At 43.5% G+C, this 19786-nt stretch overlaps 2 protein-coding genes across 2 annotated transcripts in view; both read left to right on the top strand.

The window, feature by feature from the left end:
• The first annotated feature begins 53 nt into the window (after positions 1 to 53).
• Positions 54 to 10473, top strand: LOC134442197 (BAG family molecular chaperone regulator 1-like). The gene is made up of 7 exons (XM_063192454.1): positions 54 to 188; positions 985 to 1113; positions 4491 to 4573; positions 6405 to 6518; positions 6861 to 6968; positions 8117 to 8179; positions 10314 to 10473. Exons 1-7 carry the CDS (start codon positions 152 to 154, stop codon positions 10401 to 10403), a joined length of 624 nt encoding a protein of 207 aa, XP_063048524.1. The 5' UTR covers positions 54 to 151; the 3' UTR covers positions 10404 to 10473.
• A 3438-nt stretch (positions 10474 to 13911) lies between these two features.
• Positions 13912 to 19786, top strand: part of LOC134442192 (sperm microtubule associated protein 2-like) — a 9031-nt gene continuing 3156 nt past the window's right edge. The window contains exons 1-5 of the mRNA XM_063192451.1: positions 13912 to 13962; positions 15275 to 15462; positions 16337 to 16395; positions 17269 to 17335; positions 18580 to 18706. Of these exons, the coding sequence (XP_063048521.1) occupies positions 15305 to 15462; positions 16337 to 16395; positions 17269 to 17335; positions 18580 to 18706 (411 nt within the window). The 5' untranslated portion in view covers positions 13912 to 13962; positions 15275 to 15304. The remainder of the gene's footprint in view (positions 13963 to 15274; positions 15463 to 16336; positions 16396 to 17268; positions 17336 to 18579; positions 18707 to 19786) is intronic.

The raw sequence follows: 19786 nt of genomic DNA, 5'->3' as shown, positions 1-19786 counted from the left end.
GTGTTTACTTCCTAGAGCGTGACGTATCTGAGTTCGCTACTTCCCTTGCCACCAGGAAAACACCGCTAAACACACACACTCGCGCTGAAATATTACTCTTAAATGTTGGAGTACAACGTTAGAAGCGGGGTTTAGTTTCAAAACACAAGCAATGGCAACCGACGCTTTGACAGTCACAGTTGCTTATGGTGCGTGACGTTTCTTATTTGTGGCTTTTGTTGTCATTTTAAATTGGTTACATGAGGTTGTTGACTTGGCGCTTGCTGTGAACCAGTGAAAGCATGGGCATGGACGCTGTCATTCACAAAGTGTGTGCGATGTGTATTAGAACTAGCGTTTCCCCAATGGTGTACGTATTTCTTTCAGCTTCTTCATCTCTCGTAATGTTTGTCATTGTTAAGGAGTTTTGCATAAGCCTATTGTGAGGCAAGCTATTCTCCCGTCATTCAATGTCGATTTGTTCACAGAGTAGGCCCAGAAAGAGTAGAGTTGAGTGGAGTGCTGCCACAGTGTAGCCAAAGTACATTTAATGCACTGCTGCACACTACAATTACATGACCTATTAGGTGAACTTTGCCATTCATCCGGATGATTTTACTCCGGTTTGAAGAGGTTCAGTTCTGCAGAAGAGTCTAAACATCCTCAATCTGCAAAAGTCGTCATATCTGAGTGTTGTATGCTATCTATCTATCTATCTATCTATCTATCTATCTATCTATCTATCTATCTATCTATCTATCTATCTATCATCTACATCTTATCTGATCTATCTATCTATAATCTAGATCTTATCTATCTATCTATCTATCTATCTATCTATCTATCTATCTATCTATCTATCTATCTATTTATCTATCTATCTATCATCTAGATCTCATCTGATCTATCTATCCCCACACCGGTGGTCCTTGAGGGTAGTCCACGTGTGCCATGAAATCATTTTGTAAAAAATCACCTAATGGTCTAAATCTATGTTTCTTGCAGGCACAGCAAAGCACAGCATTACGGTGCGGACGCCGGAGGGAGGGGAGGAGCCATGTCTGAAAGACCTGTGTGACGCGCTGACAGAAGCCACCGGCGTCCCGGCGCCCTCCCAGAAGCTCATCTTTAAAGGTATGCAGTAGGGGTGGGTATTGGCAAAGGGTTCACAATTCGATGCGCATCACGATACACATGCCACGATGCGATTCTATCACGATGCATTGCGATTCATGTACTACTGTGATGCATTGCGATATTTACTTCAGTAAATGTGTAAAATACAGCTTATTTGTCAGTTGCTGTGTAGCTTTCTTAAGTCAGTTCATTCTATTTAAGCATTCTATCATCTGGGAGAGGGCTTACATCACAACAGAAATATTATCTATTCTCTACTGAACAAAATAACCCGTGGCAAATCGAATTTTATTGTTATCAAATAATCAATTGTCATGAATCCCAGGGCCGCGTTAACCCTCGCCGAGGCCCGGTGCAGACGCAATCCGGGGCCCCTACACCACATTATAATGAGCCATATTCAAAACGCATGAAACAACGCAGGCTACACGGTTTACTCCAACACAAAAAAGGGTGCGCTGAACCCCCTGCTGAGTTCACCAGTCGCAACGCAAGCCATTGGAAGCATAGCCAGCAGCAGAGTAAACGTCGGCTCAGCTAGAACTTCCAAACAGAAGCACAACCAAAAGTCTCTTATTTTTGCTACGTTGCTGCCGACCAATTTGTCGAATCGAAACCGTCGTGGTAAACACGCGTTAAATAATTTAATCTCCAATGGCCTTGGAAATAGTGACTGACTGTCAAAGGAAAGTAGCCTAGCCTACTCAGCTGTCGCTTGTCGCAAGGAGGGAATCCCCTTAGCAGCGAACCACAGCAAAGCGAAGCTGTCACGAAATCCCCTCAAAATGTACCATATACCAATTAAGAAGTCAGCGGTTTTCATCTAGATGGTGCATTACACTGCAATAGTATGCAATCATTACAGTAGACTACGGTGCAAATTCGTAATGTTTAGATGTGGATGTGGATGTATCACACAAGTTTTTTTCTCCCAGATAAGAGCCACTTGCTAACTGAACAATCTGCGAGTGGTACCCAGGCATGTTTTAACTGAACACAAAGCCAAATGCAAAGATATAGGCTACGCTGACAGAGCATCGACATTATTACAGTGCTTTAGGGAAATGCCCATAACAGTGCTTTAGGAAAATGCGACTATATCATTTTAGTGTTTGCTAAATCCTTGGCTTGCCCTGTTGTTGTCAGACTGTCAGAACTTTGAGTGCTGGTTGGTGCACTTTACGCAGCATTATTGTGAACACTTTTTTAATAACACCTCAGAAGTGATCCTCGCCGCGCCATGCAAGACTTTTGCTTCGCGAACGCAGTCGGGTGCGTGATTTATTTCCCCATGTTTTAACTATAGAAAAATACAGATAGGTTGGTCGCTATGCAACCATTACAAAAAGCAATTATAACACGGACATTACAAAAATTACTATCGTTGCCAACCTTCTCTTCAATGCGTTAATCCACGCCGGGCTGAAGTTTATCCGTACAATCTGAAGCAAGTGCTGACACTGAGTTTCTCACATCTTTTTTAGACAGTAGCCCATCATCAAACTCAAAAATATTGACGACCGTTTTCATTGTTGGCACACAACCAAAAGCATCTGATTGAAATGATAAGTTCCGAAGACCTCCGATTCCTGCGTGCATGCAGAGGCGATTCTAGGCTCAGTAGGGAGGCCACGCGAAAATTAAAAAGAAAGAACACTTGAAACAAATCGCCACTACTGTTCCCCAGCTACAGTCTTGGGGGGCCCAAGCTGCCTGTCTAGCCTGGTGACAAGATATGCGTATGCGCCTCTGCTTGCCTACGGATGGCGAAATGCATCAAAAATACAATTGATTGTCTCAAAATATCGTTTCATATTTTCCAATCTCACGACGTCCGGGGCCCCCTCTAGTGGCGGGGCCCTGTGCTGCAGCACCGGTTGCACCATAGGATAACGTGTCCCTGATGAATCCATGCAGTATATTGAGAAAATAAATATCATGATACCTTGTCATGAATTGATGCATTGTATCGTGAGGGTAAGTATCACGATGCATCGATATGACGATTATTTTGCACACCCCTAGTATGCAGTAGCCTGGACATTTGGGTCAAAGACGTGCAAAATGAAATTGTCATTCAGTGTAACGGATACCTTCTGCTGACTGTAACGGTAAAAAACACATGATTTTAAAATTGTTTCAAGTGAATGGATGACAGCCGAGGCTTTCATGAATTCACTGGAAAAATATATAATAAATAAAACGAGTCGTGTTTTTTTACAGTTACAGTCAGCAAAAGGTATCCGTTACACTGAAGAACAATTTCATTTTGGACGTCTTTGACCCAGAGGACATTTGTAGTCCCATAGCCACGACATGTGTCTTATAATGGGTTTCAATTGGAAAACACGACACCAAAGAAGGTGGATCTAAGAAGAAGCGTCATTTTGTTTCTTTTCCGGTATCCACTTTATGCCGGGTGAACGCCCCTTTAGGAGACCTTCGGTTAGGAGACCTTCGGAGTCCTGAGGTTGAGAATCAATGAAGTCTCCTTAGCGCTGTAGATGGCGGTAGCGCACGTCTTGCGCAAACACCTCAAAAAGAGAAGAAGAAGTAGTAGGGACAACGCCCCCTTAGGAAACCCAACTTGAGCACACGGTTTTGCATTGAGTGGCCGTGTTTTGCGATGTCTGTTTGATTCAGTATTTTTGGGTATGCACTATGCAGTAGTCTGAAGAGGACATGAGTCTGGGCAACATGGGTCGTCGAGCCAGCGGCCCCCTCTCCCCCACCGCCACCAAGTAGGCCATATTTGTAGTTCAGTAGCCACGTCTTATAATGGGTTTCAATAGGAAAACACGACACGCTCGGCTGCCTGAAGAGGTCATTTTTGTAGTTCAATAGCCACATCTTATAATGGGCTTCAATGGGAGAAAAGACTACAAAACTGGCTAATTGAAAGGCATGTGTGACGCGTTAACAGAGGCCTCCGGTGCCCCTGCCCCATTTCCAAAAGCTTCAAAGGTATTCAACAGCTAGAAACTCTGAAGGATTACTTAAGCCTGTATGACTTACTAACAGAAGCCACCGGCATCCCTGCACCTTCCCAAAGGTTTATCAAGAGTGTGTGTGTGCGTGCGTGCGTGTGTGTGTGTGCGCGTATTTGTGTTTATGAGCGCATGTGTATCAGAGGAAGAAAGAGTACTTCATTCTAGCACATACTGTAATTCTATATGTGTTCATGAACACTTTTGATGAAACTTTCCTGTCAGAATCTACAATGTACTGTAAAAAGCCACGGAAATAAAGAGAAGGCACTGAATGAAAAAAGTGTCTACACTTTTGGCTTATCTAAATAACACTAATCTCTCTCTCTCTCTCTCTCTCTCTCTCTCTCTCTCTCTCTCTCTCTCTCTCTCTCTCTCTCTCTCCAGGGAAGTCTTTAAAGGAAATGGAGGATACGCTATCCAGCTATGGCATCAAGCAGTCCTGCAAGATCATGCTCATTAGGAAAGGGGTAATGATGAGAATTAGAATAATACCAAAATACGTCTTTCCAGGGTACTCAAAGACTCTTTACAATATATTTACTAGAGATGTACAGGATCCAAGATCCGGTTCCGGATCCAGCAGGATAATAGGGTTTGTCAGACTATCCGGATCCGGCAGGATCTTAAGCAGTGGATCCGGTATCCAGCAGTTACCTAAAAATCAGGATCTGGGGCATCTCTACTTTTTATGTAGCCTAGGCTTTTCAGTCAGTCTTTCACAACCCCAATCGCTGCATGGAGTGAAAGCCCTTTGGAAGCGGCCGTTGAAGGCAGTGTGGCAGTAAGCCAATGAGTCTTAAAAATAGTTTGCGCCAACGTAATAAAAAGGGCCCACGTGTGCGAGTTGTCTATGTGTTTCAACCCTTTCGTAGGATCCGGTATCCGGTTCCGGATCCGGCAGGATCTTAAGCAGTGGATCCGGTATCCGGCAGGATCCTAAAAATCAGGATCCGGTACATCTCTAATATTTACATCATTACATTACATTACACTTATCTGGCCTTTTTTATCCAAATCGACTTACAGTTATTACTTTTCAGGGTATTGGTTACAGTCTCTGGAGCAATGTGGGGTTAGGTGTTTTACTCAAGGGCACTTCAGCCATGGATGGAGATGTAGGGAGAGGTCAGGGGGGATTCGAACCTGCAACCCCTAGATTGAAAGACCAACTCTCTAACCGTTAGTCCACGGATGCCCCACTATATTATTATCATGTATTACTGTAACTGCACCAACGTTGAGCGTTGAGAAATCAGGCTGTCATCATGCTGTAGCATATGTATCGCACGCTAGTGCATTCATCGTGTTGGTGGGACACCTTTTGAAGTTAAAGCAACGCAACTCAACGCAACGGTAAAACGCTTTCATGCACTTTTGACACGTGACGAGGTTTGCACAGTTTTCCTGCCGTGTCGGCGATTTTGTTTTGCCACAGCGCATTTCTGTTACTAAACGCAAATATGCTTTGCTGTGCCCTAACCAAAACCATCCCTAAACCTAACCTGTCAGTAAAGCAATGTTTCTGCTGCTTTACGTTTGCCAAGAACAGCAACAGTAGGCGAATTTCTTGCTAAATTGTGCCTAAACCAAAACCATCCCTAAACCTAACCTGTCACAGGGCGTTGTTGAGCACGCCTTAACTTGAAAAGGCGTATTGGACACGCGCGATAGTGGGTTCAAATCAGCGTGTCATCTATACGCAATGCATGATGACATGTTGGGAAAATGCGTTCAAAGCCTTATTGGTATTAGACTCGAAATCGTAGTTACTCCAAATTTAACAACAATATCTCTAAAGCGGGACGGATTTGGACCATGAGGCTAATCAAGCTCAAGCTCAAGTTCAAGTTTATTATTATTATTACTATAGCCAAATCAACAGTATAACATACAGTTGCTAGGAATGTCTTTGGTTTGCTCGTACATTTAACAACACAGCTAAGACAAAGACAAGAAAACAAGAGGGGCCATAAATAAACAGGGAATTACAATAAACATTGAAAAGTGCAATAAGACATAATACAGCACATAGTGCTATGTCAACAGATTAAGAGTAATGAAGACCATTTGGGTTTTAACTCAATTTGGACAAATATGTAACTACTGCACTTCACCTTTGTAGTGCAGAATAGGCTCAGACACACACACGTGTATATACAGTACACACATATAGTATTGTTAAGTAGTCAGACACCTAGCGCATTATGTGTGCATTAACGTGTTAGTAAGAATGTGCGAACTAATGTTTGGATGGAAATGTGTCTGTGTGTGTGTGTGTGTGTGTGTCTGTCTCCACAGAACAGTCCGGAAGAGGAGGCGGAGCTTCGTAAGCTGAAGGACATCGAGAAGACGGTGGAGCAGGCGGCTAAGAAGCTGGAGAAGGTGGACGGGGAGCTGGCCGGACTCAGGAACGTGAGTTTGTAGTCCAATAGACCTGTTTTAGAATGGGTTTCAATGGGAGAAAAGACTACACACTAGGCTACCTGAAGAGGCCATTTTTTGTAGTTCAATGGCAGCATCTTATCATGAGTTTTAATGGGAGAAATGACTACACACTACTAGGCTACCTGAAGAGGCCATTTTTTATAGTTCAATTGCTGTGTTTTTAATGGGTTTCAATGGGAAAAAAATACTACACACTAGGCTACCTGAAGAGGCCATTTGTGTAGTTCAGTAGCCCTGTCTTACAATAGGCTTCAATGGGATAGAAGACTACAGCCTAAGTGTTGCGCTTGTATTGTGTTATGTCTGTAGGGTTTCCTGGCCAAGGACCTCCAAGCGGAAGCTCTCAGCAAGCTGGATCATCGGGTCAAAGTCGCCTCAGAACAGTTCATGAAGATCTTGGAACAAATCGACGCCATGGTAGGTACCACTAGCCTGGTCCTGACCATCCCATAATACTACCATTTAATTTCGTATTTATGGTCTGGCATTTGTTTGCTCTGAAGCTATTGCAGGAAGCAGGATGTTTGCTCTCAGTTCTGGTTTAAAATTATTGGACAGCTCTCACCCAATCGCCGGCAGTTACTCAACAACAACATAGCGCAGAGCAATGGCTCTGGCGCAGATGTGTACGTCATTGAAAGCCCTAAAAGTGACTGATGTTTCGGCGCGCCTGCGTCTTCCTAGTGAAGTAGCCCTGTTTGTCATGATACTGCTGTCCTCCACTGTGAGCAGCACCAGGGCTGAAGAGCAGACATCCCCTCTTGTAGCTAGCATTACCATATCACTATTTACTGCCTGATGAACAAACTATCATCTAGTGCATTCTGGTGTGTGCGAGCAAACCACATGCGCCTTCTTTTAGTAGGGTGCCACGTTTCCTTAGTTTTCAGTTGAAAACCCAGCCAGATACATTGCAAAGATTCCTTATAATAGGGGTTGACAACCTTTTCCAACTTGGGGCCCACTCAAAATTGTCACAAATGTTCGGGGCCCACCTCTGACCCGATTGCGAATAAAACTCACATAAATCAGCAGCAACACACACCAAAATGTGATTATAATTTTTAGAATATTATTTCCAGTCCCAGTTGGTATACCTTCAGGGCCCACCAGTGGGCCCCGGCCCATAGGTTGAAAATCACTGCCTTATACTATAAGATGACATCTAACACATACATTCTCACTGTCCTGATGAAACAAAATGCTTTATGTGGTGTTATATAGACTTTGCCAATGCTATTGAACAATATGCGCCGAGCTCGTATTAACCTCAAGCAAAAAAAAAGAACTATGAACTAGTTCATTTTTGGAACCATGAACAATATATTAACTATAAACACTATTAAACTATGAACAAGCTACTTTATTGATATGTGTGAACCGACCCTGACTGAACTACTGTCTGTTGAAGATGAAGTTTCCCATCACTGCTTGCGGTCTCCCAGGGGGGGTCCACGGCCCCTACTTTGAGAACACTACTTGCTACTCTGCTGTCTCACGCTCTCCCCCCTCTTTGTGTGTGTGTGTGTGTGTGTGTGTGTGTGTGTGTGTGTGTGTGTCGTCAGAGTTTGCCGGAGAACTTCAGTGACTGTCGCAGCAAGAAGAAGGGTCTGGTCAAATCCGTTCAGGTGAGAAAAGACGTCACCAATCTCATCTCCATTCAAATCTATTGGTTAACCCAGCGGTTCTCAAACTTTTTGTGTGAAGTACCACCTGAGAAAATATTGAGCCCTCCGAGTACCACCTTGACAACCAACATTAGAATATCGCAGTAAACACCTTCGTCCAGCATGACGAAAATGTGAACTACTGTAACGCAAACATTCCTGTTGAGTTCGGTAGGCTACCCTATCAGTTTCACTTGTCATCATTTTCAGCCAACTGATTGCTAGGCGTCAGCAATACAAACGGTGGTTATGATCATGCTGTTCTAGCTGATAATCCCTTCAAATCAATGCACATAAAATTATTCTTCCAAGTACCACCAGAGATGTCTCAAGTATCACCAGTGGTACGTGTACCGCAGTTTGAGCACCACTGGGTTAACCCATTTTGTCCTGAGCCCTTTTCGGAAAAGGATGCCCTCTGCCTATTAAATCCTTAATATCTCAGCCTCCGAAGCATATAAAAACATGAAATGAGTTACATTTAAAAGCTAGGACACTCGTTTTACCTTAGAATGTGTTCATTCAGCTCTACTCTAACTTACCCACAGTTTTAATAAAACCTGAATGCAGCATGTATGTGTCTACAGGACACAATGGGTTAAAGGAGCACTCCTGCAATTTCAATATGCTGTTGTATTGTGCACGCTACCCTTGACTTGTCAGTACCTGGTGATGCTGCATTTTTGGCTCAGCCCTCTCCGAGATATGAGCTATTCTAATGGGGGCAGCTTTTGTTTACATTTTTTAAAATCTTAACATAGGCCCACTCCAAATATTATGGAAAAGGGTATCGCTGTTTGCTCTTTGTCTGCTGATGTTGCATAACCTCTTGGATGTTTTTGGAATAAAAAAAAATGTTTTTTGAAATGTAAACAAACACAGGAATGTAAAAGCTCCCATTACAATGACCAGGATCTCGAAAAATCTCAGGTACTGACAAGTTCAGGGTAGTGTGAGCATTACAACAGCCTGTTGAAATTGGCTGAAGTTATCCTTAAAGTTTTATTCCATATTTTGTATTTGTATGTCTTATGAAAACAAAATAGGGGGGTGGGGGTTACAAAATGTATTTTCTGGGTAACAACAGGGTAACAGAGATGTCAGATGGTATCTAAGAGGAAACTTCTCTAAGAGGAAACTACCCAGAAAATACACAGTGACTGCATAGCAATTCTTGATAGATGTGTATTACAGAGTATTTACTTAGTAATTACCCCCCCTTTTACCCCTTAGATACCATGCAACTCCTCTCTCTTAACTGTTGCTACCCAGAAGAAAGCATTACCAAAACTAGACATGCAAGGAAGCTGTTTGATAGCACATTTCCTGGAGTCTCATCGTGAGCCGGATCACCACCGAAATTGAATCACTTGTTCCTTTTGTCATTTCCAACAACTCCACAATATTTCATCCAAATCTGTTCATGAGTGTTTTTGAGTTACGGTGCATTCACACCAACGGCGCGGACGTCCACTTCACGTCCACTTCACGTGTCCGTTATCTGTCCGAAACAGTTAGAATACAAGAAAACATATCATGCCTTGCACACATAGAGCGCGGTGTAAGCACGGCGCATTTCCGTCCCGACCGGACATGTCTGCGTTGCTCCTTCTAAATAGAACTTGAGTCTATTTTCCTGCGCGGACGTCCACGTTCAATGAGCGACTCCCATTGAAAATGAATGGCTGCTGCCCGCGGATAGAACATGGATGTTGACTTTCTAGTGTGTGTAAATAAATGAAGCTACAATGACTGAATTAGTAAGTAACAAACAAACAATATATCAGTTTAGCACTCACGGCACAATGCCTGCAGTCTGACTACTGTACTGTGGCCTTGTAGCTATGTAGCTAAATGTGGCTAACGACATGAGACCTCGTGCGCAGATCTATAACATCAACAGTAGTTAGCGACCGTAACCAACAGGCGCCGTTGCTGAACTATAATCTGCCCTTTATCCTGCTGACAAACAGACAGACAAGCAAACAGACGCAACCGAAAACATAGGCTCCTTGGCGGGGGTAACAATTTAAAACATAGGCTCCTTGGCGGGGGTAAAACTCCTTTTCCTCTACTCTGCTCTCTCTCTAAACAGGGCTTCCTGGCTCAATGTGACCGGATCGAGGCGGGCATATCAGACCACCTGGCCAAAATACAGTCCAAAAACCTGGCCCTCGCTGAGTAGGAGGAAGAGAGGAGAGAAGAGAAGAGAGGAGAGAAGAGAAGAGGAGAGAGAAGAGGATGGAAGAGAAGAGGATGGAAGAGAAGAGAAGAAAAGAGAAGAGAAAAGAAGATTGCAGAGGAGAGGATATGAGGAGAAGAGAAGAGAAGAGAAGGAGATAGGAGAGGAGAGGATATGAGGAGAAGAGGGAAGAGAAGAGAAAAGAAGATTGCAGAGGAGAGGATATGAGGAGAAGAGAAGAGAAGAGAAGGAGATAGGAGAGGAGAGGATATGAGGAGTGGAGAAGATAAGAGATGAGGAGAGGAGAGAAGAAGGGAAGAGGAGATGAGAAGAAAGGAGAGGAGAGGATATGAGGAGTGGAGAGGGGAGGAGATAGGAGAGGAAAAGAGAAGAGAGAAGAGAAGATGAGAGGAGTGAAGACTAGAGGAGAGTAGAGGAGAGAAGAGTATTGAAGACAGAAGAAGATGTGACGAGAGACAAGAAGATAAGATACGGGTGTATGAGGAGAGGAGAGAAGAGGGTGTGTGCGTGTGCGCGTGTGTGCGCGTGTGCGCGTGTGTGTGTGTGTGTGTGTGTGTGTGTGTGTGTGTGTGTGTGTGTGTGTGTGTGGAGGGGTTAAATGTGTTAATTGAATGGGTGCTAATACGATATTAAGTATGTAAAGTGAATTCCCTCTCCCCTCTCTGGACTTCTCTTCTCATTTTACCCCAAGAAGAACATATCTTTATGTGCGTGTGTGTGTGTGTTTGTGTGTTTGTGTGTGTGTTTATTTGTGTTTGTGTTTGCATTTGTTTTCGTTCAACCCATCGAAGTGTGTGTGTGTGTGTGTGTGTGTGTGTGTGTGTGTGTGTGTGTGTGTGTGTGTGTGTGTGTGTGTGTGTGTGTGTGTGTGTGTGTGTATGCATGTATGTGCAAGTGTGAGTATGAGTTTTTATTTGTGTGCGTTCAACCCATCGAAGTGTGTGTGTGTGTGTGTGTGTGTGTGTGTGTGTGTGTGTGTGTGTGCACGTGCAAGTGTGAGTATGAGTTTTTGTTTGTGTGTGTGTTTGTGTTGGCTGAAGCCTAAAGAGTCCCCTGCCCGGTTCACCGTTGTGTGAAGTCATTTTCAGTAGCGCTTACTTGACGCCGGCGTCATACAGATGACATAAGTGTCAAAACCGTGTCGTCGTGTCATAAAAAATGTTCAGTTGCCATTAAGTGACATTCGGTTATGGGTAAAGACGGCCCACACAAAGTCAACTTGTCATGCCAATTGAATGTTTATGACGTGGACATCATATTTATGAGTCATCTGTGACTATCTGTTATGACACGGTTATGACACTGTTATGTCGTACTTATAACGCAGGCGTCAAGGGTAGTGTTATCTTATCCCCTCTCCACAATGTTTCAAAATTGTTCCATTCAACCAACAGTAAAATAGAAAAGAATTTCAGGCTGTGTGTCTTTTTTCCTCATTATCACATGAGAATTCCAAACAAAGATGTCTCTTACTTACTGTATCATTGATTCCAAATGATGAAAACACTCCTAGACTCCTAGCCTCCTCAAGATGACATACAGCGCCGCCAGTTAGTATTGTGTGCATTATATCCAGAAATAAATGGAAATATACACAACTTTTACCATCAGGATCTTTTAACTGAACATTATATTATAAGATATTTAGAATTGCCAAGTATTTATTTCCAAATGCATTTTGTAATTTCAAGCAAAAACATGAAAAAGGGCATGTCGAGGAATATTGGCACCCGTCCTTCAAGGGTTATTAGACAGCAATGACAGCTTCCGAAGGTTTTGGTTTTCATCAATGACTGTGTTCTTTCATTTTACAACCAATCCACTGTGCATTTGGATGTGTTCTTTGGGTTTTTGTCTTGCTGGAGTGCACATGATGTTCAACTCAAACCAAGTGTTCTTGCCATGGTTACCAATTTTCCTGTAAATGATGATACCTGTCATGTCATGATGCTTGTCATGATACCTGTGATACGGTCAAAGTCTCCAATACCTGATGCAACAATGGGGTGACATAATATTATGGATCGGACACCATGCTTGATTTTTGGTAAGGTGTCCTTTTCCTTAAAGACTTTTCTTGCAGAGTATGCAAACATGTTGTTTGTGTAAGTCACTTAAAAACTGTGCTATTGCTTCATCTGACCTTAAAACATTCTTGAAAGGGCTGTGCTATGCCTGTATTTTCTCATACAGCCGTGAGGTGTTCCCTGTTTTGACTTTTATTAAGCAATGTTGTCTGCCTTGGTCTCCATCCAAAAGGCACTACTTTGTGTAGTGTTTAACACAGGGTGCTTATTCAAAAAAACTACCCAAAACAATTCAAAGTTGACAGTCAGGTCTGTAGATGTTAGCCCCTGTGTTTTTTCATTATTTGCACCGACTTCCAATTACTTTTATCATGTCTTCCCCTACCCCCCACATCCAAGGATGTTCTTTACAGCTCCATGTTTGGCAGATTTCTGAATAACACAACAGTGTTGAAAATGTTATACCAAGGTCTTTTGAGATGACCTTTTATTATTTGGAGGTCTTGTTTTTGCAAATAATAGTATTTGTGGTGTCCTCAGGCAGCTCCTCTGTCTTCACATTGGTGAAAGACACGCAAGCTGTCACAGGTGGTTATTTAAACACAAATATCATAATTCCTTGCCTAATTCATGCTATATGGGTAAAAGCAAGTAGTCAAAGGTGATTCCCATTTGCGATTTACCATAATTGAGTCAAATTAGGTTTCCACAATGGTATCCAGTAAAGGGTGCCAATACCAGTGATCCAGGGAGCTTTACCGTCTTCAATGTTTTCCCTCTCATAGTTTAGTATTTAATGCTGTTTATTATTTTTATATTAGTATCAACCACAAACTATCTATAGAAAAATCATGGTTGACATTATTTGTTGTCTGGAGATATACATAAACTTCAAGGGTGCCAGTAGTAATGGCGGCACTGTACATTGTGAATAGAGAAACAAAAGAGGAAAAGTGTGTTGTCGTTTTGTTTTTGTTTGTTTGTTTGTTTGTTTGTTTTACATTATTTTCACTATCCCTGTCAAGTTGCTGCTTTGTTTGCAGTAATGTGATGGGTGTGTCAACAATTGGTACTCAATATATCAGCAACTCAATATATCTGTATAAAAAGAAAAGCCTGTTTCCCTTAATTTAGTAGTAGGCCTAGACCTACGAGGAGACGTACAAGACTGTACCAACTGTAGTTAGGCAAACCGTGTGTAAGGTTTAGCAAAGAAGCCATACACTGGTGCCAACTTATGTGGGTTTGTGTCACTGACTTCTATACTATAACATATATAGAAGTCAGTGGTTTGTGTTGAGGCATAACAATAAAGAATAGAATGTTCAATAGAAATTCCAATTGTTGACACGTCACAATACAACAACGTTCTATTGACAATGAGCCAGACAGACGCAGCAGGTAAACTTGATACTTGTACACATTCTATTGTTGCTTTGGCAACGTTGTTGGATTGTTTACGTCGAACGACTAGACAGCGAGCACAAAGCGGCACCCAGGAGCTCTGTTCGAAGGTAGGTGAAATACACAAATGACAATGGTTGTTGTTTTGTCTGGATTAGATATGTTAAGTAACCCTAGACTGCGTGGAAATATGAAACCCTGCGGAATAGAAAGAAATAGATACCAACAGCTCCTAAGGGGAAATGTGTTAGTATTACTTGTCTGCATTACTTATATCTGGCGGTGGGAAGGTGTTGGCTATATGAAACGCTGCGGAATTGCTCTATGAATATTAACATGATGTCTGAGGGTTTTTTTAGGCTGTAGGAATATTTCACTATATAGGCATTCTACTATATACAAAATATACGCTTAGTAATTATTGGAGTTGTTGCTGGCCGAAAAGTCTAGTCTCTGTCAATCTTCAAAAATGATCAAATATTCAAAAATCAATTCATGCTGTGCTCGTATCGCGTCCCCTCAGGTAGATCTGCTGGTTTTTGATAAAGGTGTGATGGCCATCTGCTGGTCACAATTGGTATTGCTGTAAATGATTATACTATTAGATAGATAGATAGACAGACAGACAGATAGTCCTGGCCATGTCTATACTATATAAATACATTGATTAATTGATGGGATTCTTTATTGATTGATGCAGTCATTGACTGACTGGATGCAACGGTCTGTACAGTTTATGTCTCTGTGTTTTTATTCAGTGAGACCAAAGGTCATTATCTTGCTGGCATGACAATACAGTTACACTCTACTCTACTGTATTGTATTGTATTGTATTGTATTGTATTGTATTGTATTGTATTGCATTGTTCTATTCTATTCTATTCTGTTCTGTTCTGTTCTATTCTATTCTATTCTATTCTATTCTATTGTTTGACTGATGGATAGATTGATAGTTTGATTGACTGTTTGATTCAGGGGGTCAGGATTTGGCTGATTAGCTTCGCCGATTAGCAAGGCACTTCCTCGTCGCAATTCCGCCTCCACTTCGCTCAAAGAGGCCAAGACGCCATTGGTGGGTGCGCGAGTTTAGTGTTGGGCACATATAGCTCTACAGGTGTGTGGTTGGGCACCTCCATGCATCCAATGCCCATCTTCCATATATCTTTCTGGTCAATCGTAAGTCAGTCATTAACGTGGCACGTAATTGGCTGAGTAAACTGGTGGCGGAAACGACTCCATCTTTGAAGCTGAAAAATTCGTTCCATTTTGGCTGAATTCACTAGCCTAGAATTTCCCATTGAAATGACTGGAGGCGGGACTTATTCACTCTCTCCAGTTCTTATACTACCTCCATGGTTTGATTGGTTGATGTGTTCAGGTTGGCCCCAGCTGACCGTGTGTTTGATTGGTTGATGTGTTCAGGGTGGCCTCAGCTGATTGGTTGATGTGTTCATGGTGACCTCAGCTGATTGGTTGGTGTGTTCAGGGCCTCAGGTGACGGTGTGCTGCCTGTCCCCATCCGTGTCTGCTGTTGTCATCCTCATCACCATGGCAACGCGGATTGAGCAGCTGGCCAGACCCAAGCCCAACCGCCTCCGCTTCCCGGACAGGTACACACACACACACACACACACACACACACACACACACACACACACACACACACACACACACACACACACACACACGCACTACCACAACCGCCTCCGCTTCCCCGACAGGTACACACACACACACACACACACACACACACACACACACACACACTCAAGCGCACACACACGAGCGCACACATACACACACACGCACTACCACAACCGCCTCCGCTTCCCGGACAGGTACACACACACACACACACACACACACACACACACACACACACACACACACACACTCAAGCGCACACATACACACACACGCACTACCACAACCGCCCCCGCTTCCCCGACAGGTATGCATGCACACACACACACACACACACACACACACACACACACACACACACACACACACACACACACACACACACACACACACACACACACACTCAAGCGCACACATACACACAGACGCACTACCACAACCGCCCCCGCTTCCCCGACAGGTATGCACGCACAGTCGCACACACACACACACACACACACACACACACACATGGATGCACCTGCACACACACGCATAAACCCATGCCGCACACACACACATGCACGCACACACGCACGCATGCACGCACACTGTGTGACTAAATCAAACTTTTTTCTCTTTACATAACTTATTTTCCTCATCTACTATGTATCCTGATATTATTTTATATTCATGCATGTCATATATACACACTCACCACCACCATACATTATATACATGCTCAAACTTTCTCTTTCTCTCTCTCTCTCTCTCTCTCTCGTAATAAAACGTTGTTGTTGTTGTTGTTGTTGTTGTCGTTGTCGTCGTTGTCGTTGTCGTTGTCGTTGTTGTTGTCGTCAGGCGGTCGGTGTACTGGGTGGACCACTTCCCTCCGGAGAGGAGCCACACCACCAGCTTTGGTAATAATAATAATAATAATAATGCCGTGTCCAGACCAAGAGCGAACTACGCTACCTGGTAGCGTGGGTAGCAGAAGAAGTTTCGCCTTGAATACGCTGTATTCGCTCGAGACGCAGCATTGACATGTTTGATTCAGCTAATCACATAACGGCTCTGGCTTGACAGCCTGGGACATTCGGAGATATGAACGTTCCGATTGGTTGTCGCCGAACAGCGTCAGAGCGAATTCGCCTGCGATTAGATTTAGTTTAATCTTCAAAATTCGCTCTGGTCGCGCAAGAAGCTTCGCTACTGGCGAATTCGCTTTGGTAGCGCAGGTCGCGTGCCCTCCATAGAGAAAAAATGACTTCCGTCGCTTCGTTCGCCCCGTTCGCTCTTGGTCTGTAGACTTCAAAATTCGCTCTGGTAGCGCAAGAAGCTTCGCTCCTGGCGAATTCGCTTTGGTAGCGCAGGTCGCGTGCCCTCCATAGAGAAATAATGACTTCCGTCGCTTCGTTCGCTCCGTTCGCTCTTGGTCTGTACACGGCATGATAATAATAATGATAATAATAATATCCATGACTGAGGTGCCCTGAGCATGGTACCATCCATTGAGACAATTTTGTCGTTTATTACCTATTTCTTTGGCCTGTTTCTTTTGTCTATCCAACCATCCATCTATCTATCTATCTATCTATCTATCTATCTATCTATCTATCTATCTATCTGTCTGTCTGTCTGTCTGTCTGCTTGCCTGCCTGCCTGCCTGCCTGCCTGCCTGCCTGTCTGCCTGTCTGTCTGTCTGTCTGCCTGCCTGCCTGCCTGCCTGCCTGCCTGCCTGCCTGCCTGCCTGCCTGCATGTCTGTCTGCCTGCATGCCTATCTGTCTATCAGATCTGTCCCCGAGGTGGAGTAAATTGGCGGAGTCCAAACCAAGTCATCTGGGGTTCGAGCACAGCAGGTATCTTTACACACACACACACACACACACACACACACACACACACACACACACACACACACACACACACACACACACACACACACACACACACACACACACCTACCTTTCTATTTATCACTCTCTCTGTATCTCTTTCTCTGACTCTCTCTCTCTATTTATCTACGTATCAAGTTGAACTCATTGTACATATATATCTACTGTGTTGCTGAATCTCTCTCTCTATCCAGGGACGCAGGAACTCATTTTAAGCAGGGGGTGCTGTGGTCGGCGGAGGGTCTGGGAGTCCTCTCCCAGAAAAAAACGTGTTTTTTAGATGCAATTTTCTGCATTCTAATCAATTTTAGGATGGAGAATGGCGAATCCCATCTGACTAACTTCTTTATGTTTTATGTAGCCTAACCAAGGATGACTAGATTTTACCTTTTTTTGTTTAACATTTCACTTCAAAATTATTAAGTTCTTCTTGAGGAAGGGAAACGCGCACCTAATGTGGAGGTGAGGGAGGGCGTGTTCAAGAGCAAATCGTGCTGCCGTGACAGTTTCTCTCTTCTCCATGGGCAGTCTACAATGTGTGAAATTGAAATGCATGACTAGGCTATGCGATGCACTTGTGAGAGGTGACCGGGCTTTCAAACAATTTAGATTTTCTTGCAATTACGACGGTGTATCTCAAGATGCATACGATCAGGACCCCTGCACTGTCTCCCCGCCCGCGCACAAAAGCACGCACGCACACACAGACAGGCATACTGCTTCCCAAATGTGATTAGGCATACACTCTGATGACCAAAGAGTTTGTAATCGACGAGAGAAGTAGGCTAAGCACCAAAGTAGCTCGTGCCATTGCTGGCTATTGATACAGGGAGAGTATGAAAGCCACCTTTAGTTTGCATTTGACGTAGGCCATATTTAAGACTCACTAAAAGTATGTCTGAATTTAGGGTAATACACGTCTGTTGTCCAGTATGGGGGGTGCTGCAGCACCCGGAGCACCCCACTTCCTGCGTCCCTGTCTCTATCTCTCTCTCTCTCTCTCTCTCTCTCTCACTCTCTCTCTCTCTCTCTCGCTCGCTCGCTTTCTGTATTGGCTTTCCGTCTCTTTCAAACTTTTGCTCGCTCTATCTCTTTTTCTCTCACCTGTGCCCCCCCTCTCTCTCTACCTATCTCTCTATCTCGCTCTATATCTCTACCTATCTCTCTCTCTCGCTCTATATCTCTCTCTACCTATCTCTCTCTATCAGTCGTTCTCCGGAGTGGCCCGTGAGCGTAGCGGCGACGAGAGCTCGGGCCTCAAGGAGGGTGTGCAGCCTGGCGTTGCCACGACAACCGGTGGAGGGGTGGCAGCCCGATCGCCCCATCATGTACAGCGTGAGTAACGACAACAAGGGAAGAGTAGAATAGAGAGTATAGAGCAGTGATTCTCAAAGTGTGGTCCGGGGACCACTGGTGGTCAGCGACAGAACTCAGGTGGTCCGCGAGGGGAATTCTACCAGAGAGAGTAGAGAGAGAGAGGTTCCATTGGGCCATTGTTTCCGGGTTCTTTTATTGCAAGGGGGAGTGGGGAGAAATCCCCCTTTAGGCAGACCTAGGCAGACCTAAGGACTGTTCTATTCAATGCTAAGAGTATTATGACACGCCCCTATAGGCAGACCGGAACCTGGTCATGTTAGGTGCCCATAGCAACCTATTACATTGGCATATCTCTATACTTAAAGAATCTCTGATTCTACTTTTCACAGATGAGCTAGCTGGAGGCTATAGTTGTAACATAATTACAAAGCTAAACATAGAAGTCTCATTTTCACCACAATAAGACAGGCTTGTAATGTGAATAAAAAGTGAGTGATTTAGCAGTGTCAAATTTGCACCCCTCAACTGTCAATTCACTTGAAAGGTGGTCCTTGAAAAAAATGTTTGGGGGAGAAAGTGATGCTCGGTCTGAAAAAGTTTGAGAAACACACTGGTATATAGAGGAATATCTTTTACGTATTAGCAGCAAGACTGTAATCTCTTTTTTGCTAAATAAATGCACATCAACATTATCTTTGAGCAATTTGAAATGATCACAGACAGCAGATCTAAAGTTATCAGAAGAAATTGTTTTTTTTTTTGCAGGTCAGATTTTGTTGTATGGCTGCAAAATGTTGGCCTGTGCTCTAAACATCAGATGCATTTCATGACACCATGACATTTACAGTATTTCTCAATTGGTTTTGTACATTTCTCACAACAGAATAATCATTCTCAGAACTTATTGTTCAATTGTGACTTCCTGCTGTTATCTGTGCACAAAAAATATGTTTGTCATAGTTTTCAGCATTTAGCAAAATGCTTTCATCACCATACAGATGGTTGTGTACAATTCTCTTTTTCGTACATTATCAATTGCTTTTGTCATATCACTCAAAAAGCATTGTCACTGAATACACAAAACTATCTTACCCCCCA

Source organism: Engraulis encrasicolus, unplaced genomic scaffold, assembly GCF_034702125.1.
Source record: "Engraulis encrasicolus isolate BLACKSEA-1 unplaced genomic scaffold, IST_EnEncr_1.0 scaffold_123_np1212, whole genome shotgun sequence".
NCBI lineage: Eukaryota > Metazoa > Chordata > Actinopteri > Clupeiformes > Engraulidae > Engraulis > Engraulis encrasicolus.
Note: the sequence above shows the minus strand (reverse complement) of the source record. Positions and strands in the feature narration are given on the sequence as shown.